Source organism: Pteropus vampyrus, unplaced genomic scaffold, assembly GCF_000151845.1.
Source record: "Pteropus vampyrus isolate Shadow unplaced genomic scaffold, Pvam_2.0 Scaffold777, whole genome shotgun sequence".
Taxonomy (NCBI): Eukaryota; Metazoa; Chordata; class Mammalia; order Chiroptera; family Pteropodidae; genus Pteropus; species Pteropus vampyrus.
Window position 1 is genome coordinate 26,647 of NW_011889558.1, and position 2,030 is coordinate 28,676.

The window sequence follows — 2,030 nt, forward strand, 5'->3', positions numbered from 1 at the left end:
CACCGTGAAAATTCACGGAAACTATGAATTCCGTGGGACGGTGACAGCACCGTGAAGGCCGACCGGGGCGTCCGCGGGGTGTGCGGGGCCACGCCCAGGGGGACGGAGTGGAGGGGTCAGGAAGAGACCGGGTCACAGGGACGCCCCCCACCCCTCACCCCACTCTCCCGCGATTCGTCCGGCTGCTGTGGTCGGCGCTTGTTATCCGCGTGAGGCCGGCCCAGCTTCCCGTCTCAGAGCTTCCGCAGGCCACGGCCCCAGGCGGACGGCGTGGCCCCCGCGCTCGGGAGGCCCTCCGCCTCTGTGGTTCTGTTTCCCGATCTTCGGGCCATTTGCCTGCCCTCAGCCCCCACCAGTGGCTCAATTAGTGGTAACAGGTGACAGCTCTACAGCCATTAGCTTTTCCAGCTTGTCACCGTCCTTCACGTCTCAAATTAAAACCTATTTCGTGCTTGACGTGCGTCTGCCGCGAGGGCCGTCCGGCTGTCTGCCCTACGTGCTCGCCCGCCTTGGCCTGACCATCGCGGGCCAGACACGGACCCTGCTTGAGGGGCTAAGAGGAACGAGAGGGGCTCGACCGCCATGCACAAAACAGTCGCATAAAACGCTCTCACCTGCATAAAATACTCTTCTAGTAAGCAGTCCACCCAAGGCTCTGCGACTTCCATCGGACGCACCTCGTTGGAGATGTCACAGCATTTTATCAAAATCATCTTCAGCTGCAAGAAGAGACTTGGAGTCAGGTGATCGGACGCAGACCAGAACCCGCTGCCGTGGGCCGGCCCGGCCACCCCACGAGGAGGACATGGCGGTGGGCGGTGTGGGCGGAGGGGCCGAGCTCTGCTGCTCCCTCCAGGGTGTAGCGGGTCCCCTGGGGTGCTGCCCTCACGGTCCGGTCCGCACGTAGACCCGGAGCCTCGCCCGGGGAGCACGGGGAGGTGGGGGCGTCACTGCTTCCCCTCCAGTGTCGGAACCTTTCTCTGGAGAGGCCTAGAGGGGAACCACGGACGCCTGTCACACGCACCGCACGCTGCGAAGTTCAGGAGTCTTCTTGATTATGGGAGACACACGGGACAGAGCGGCACCGTCGGCGAGGCCGCTTACGTACTAGAATCAAGGAGGTCGAGGCCGGAGGTTCTAACGAGCCTGGGAACTTACGCAGGACCTTTCCGGTCCCGTGTCAGTGCGTGGATTTACACCAGACCTCCAGGCGAGCCTCTGGCGATGCCCCAAAGGACTGAGAATGTTCGCGTGTCCAGGCCGCCCCACGCCCGACACCTGCCCTGACCGGTCCCAGGGCTGAGAACGCACGGCCGATTCTTCCCACGAATGTACGTTTTACCCTAAGAACTCTTAGCCTGTCTTTCTTCTTTGAGATGCTTCTGGGCTTTGCCCGGCCATGTTTTTGGTTTGCAAACCCTAAGACCCTTGAATAAATCTTCATCGTTTATTTCTAGCCAAAGCTTCCAGATTCTTTTGAGTTTACTTGACATTAGGAAACAGAGGTTAAAAGGGAAACGAAGGTGGATAGTGCTGGGGTGCCCAGGTGAAAGGGACCCTCACGTAAAAGCAGGGGGGGCATGGCCTGGGTCCCCAAGCCGTGCGCAGGAGCGGGAGCTGCGGTGCCGCCTGCTGACCCCGTGGGCGTCTTCTGGACCCCTCCGTGCCCTCCGACCCAGAGCTGGCAAAGCCGCGCCCATGCTGGAGGTGGCGCTGGCTCCCGTCCTCGGCGCTCAAGCCCGGTGTCCCTCCCTGTGTTGGCCGGGGTCCTCTGTCAGGACCCTGTGCACTGTTCGCCTGTGTCCCCGGCCCACGCCGGCCCTGCTTCTGACTCCTGAGCACGTGTCCTTCCAGGTCTTGCTCTGGCTCCTCCCTCCAGCCTTCCCGGCCACCCCCGGCTTGTGCTGTTCCCCAGGTGGGTGCATTTCTCGTCCTCCGGGGAGACAACCCCCTCTGAGCCTGGCGAGGGCCAGGCACGCAGTGGGTCCTCCGGCGGAATATTGCCAGGCCAGAGCGTTTGCACCTTTACC

The 2,030-nt window shown here is 62.5% G+C and overlaps 1 protein-coding gene across 1 annotated transcript in view; it reads right to left on the reverse strand.

Moving 5' to 3' along the window:
* Window positions 1–412: 412 nt before the first annotated feature.
* PDE9A (phosphodiesterase 9A) overlaps window positions 413–2,030 on the reverse strand; it is a gene marked incomplete at its 5' end in the record, with an annotated part of 48,197 nt that continues 46,579 nt past the window's right edge. Inside the window, 2 exons of the mRNA XM_023526273.1 lie at window positions 413–553; window positions 615–719. Coding sequence (XP_023382041.1) covers window positions 413–553; window positions 615–719 — 246 coding nt within the window. The remainder of the gene's footprint in view (window positions 554–614; window positions 720–2,030) is intronic.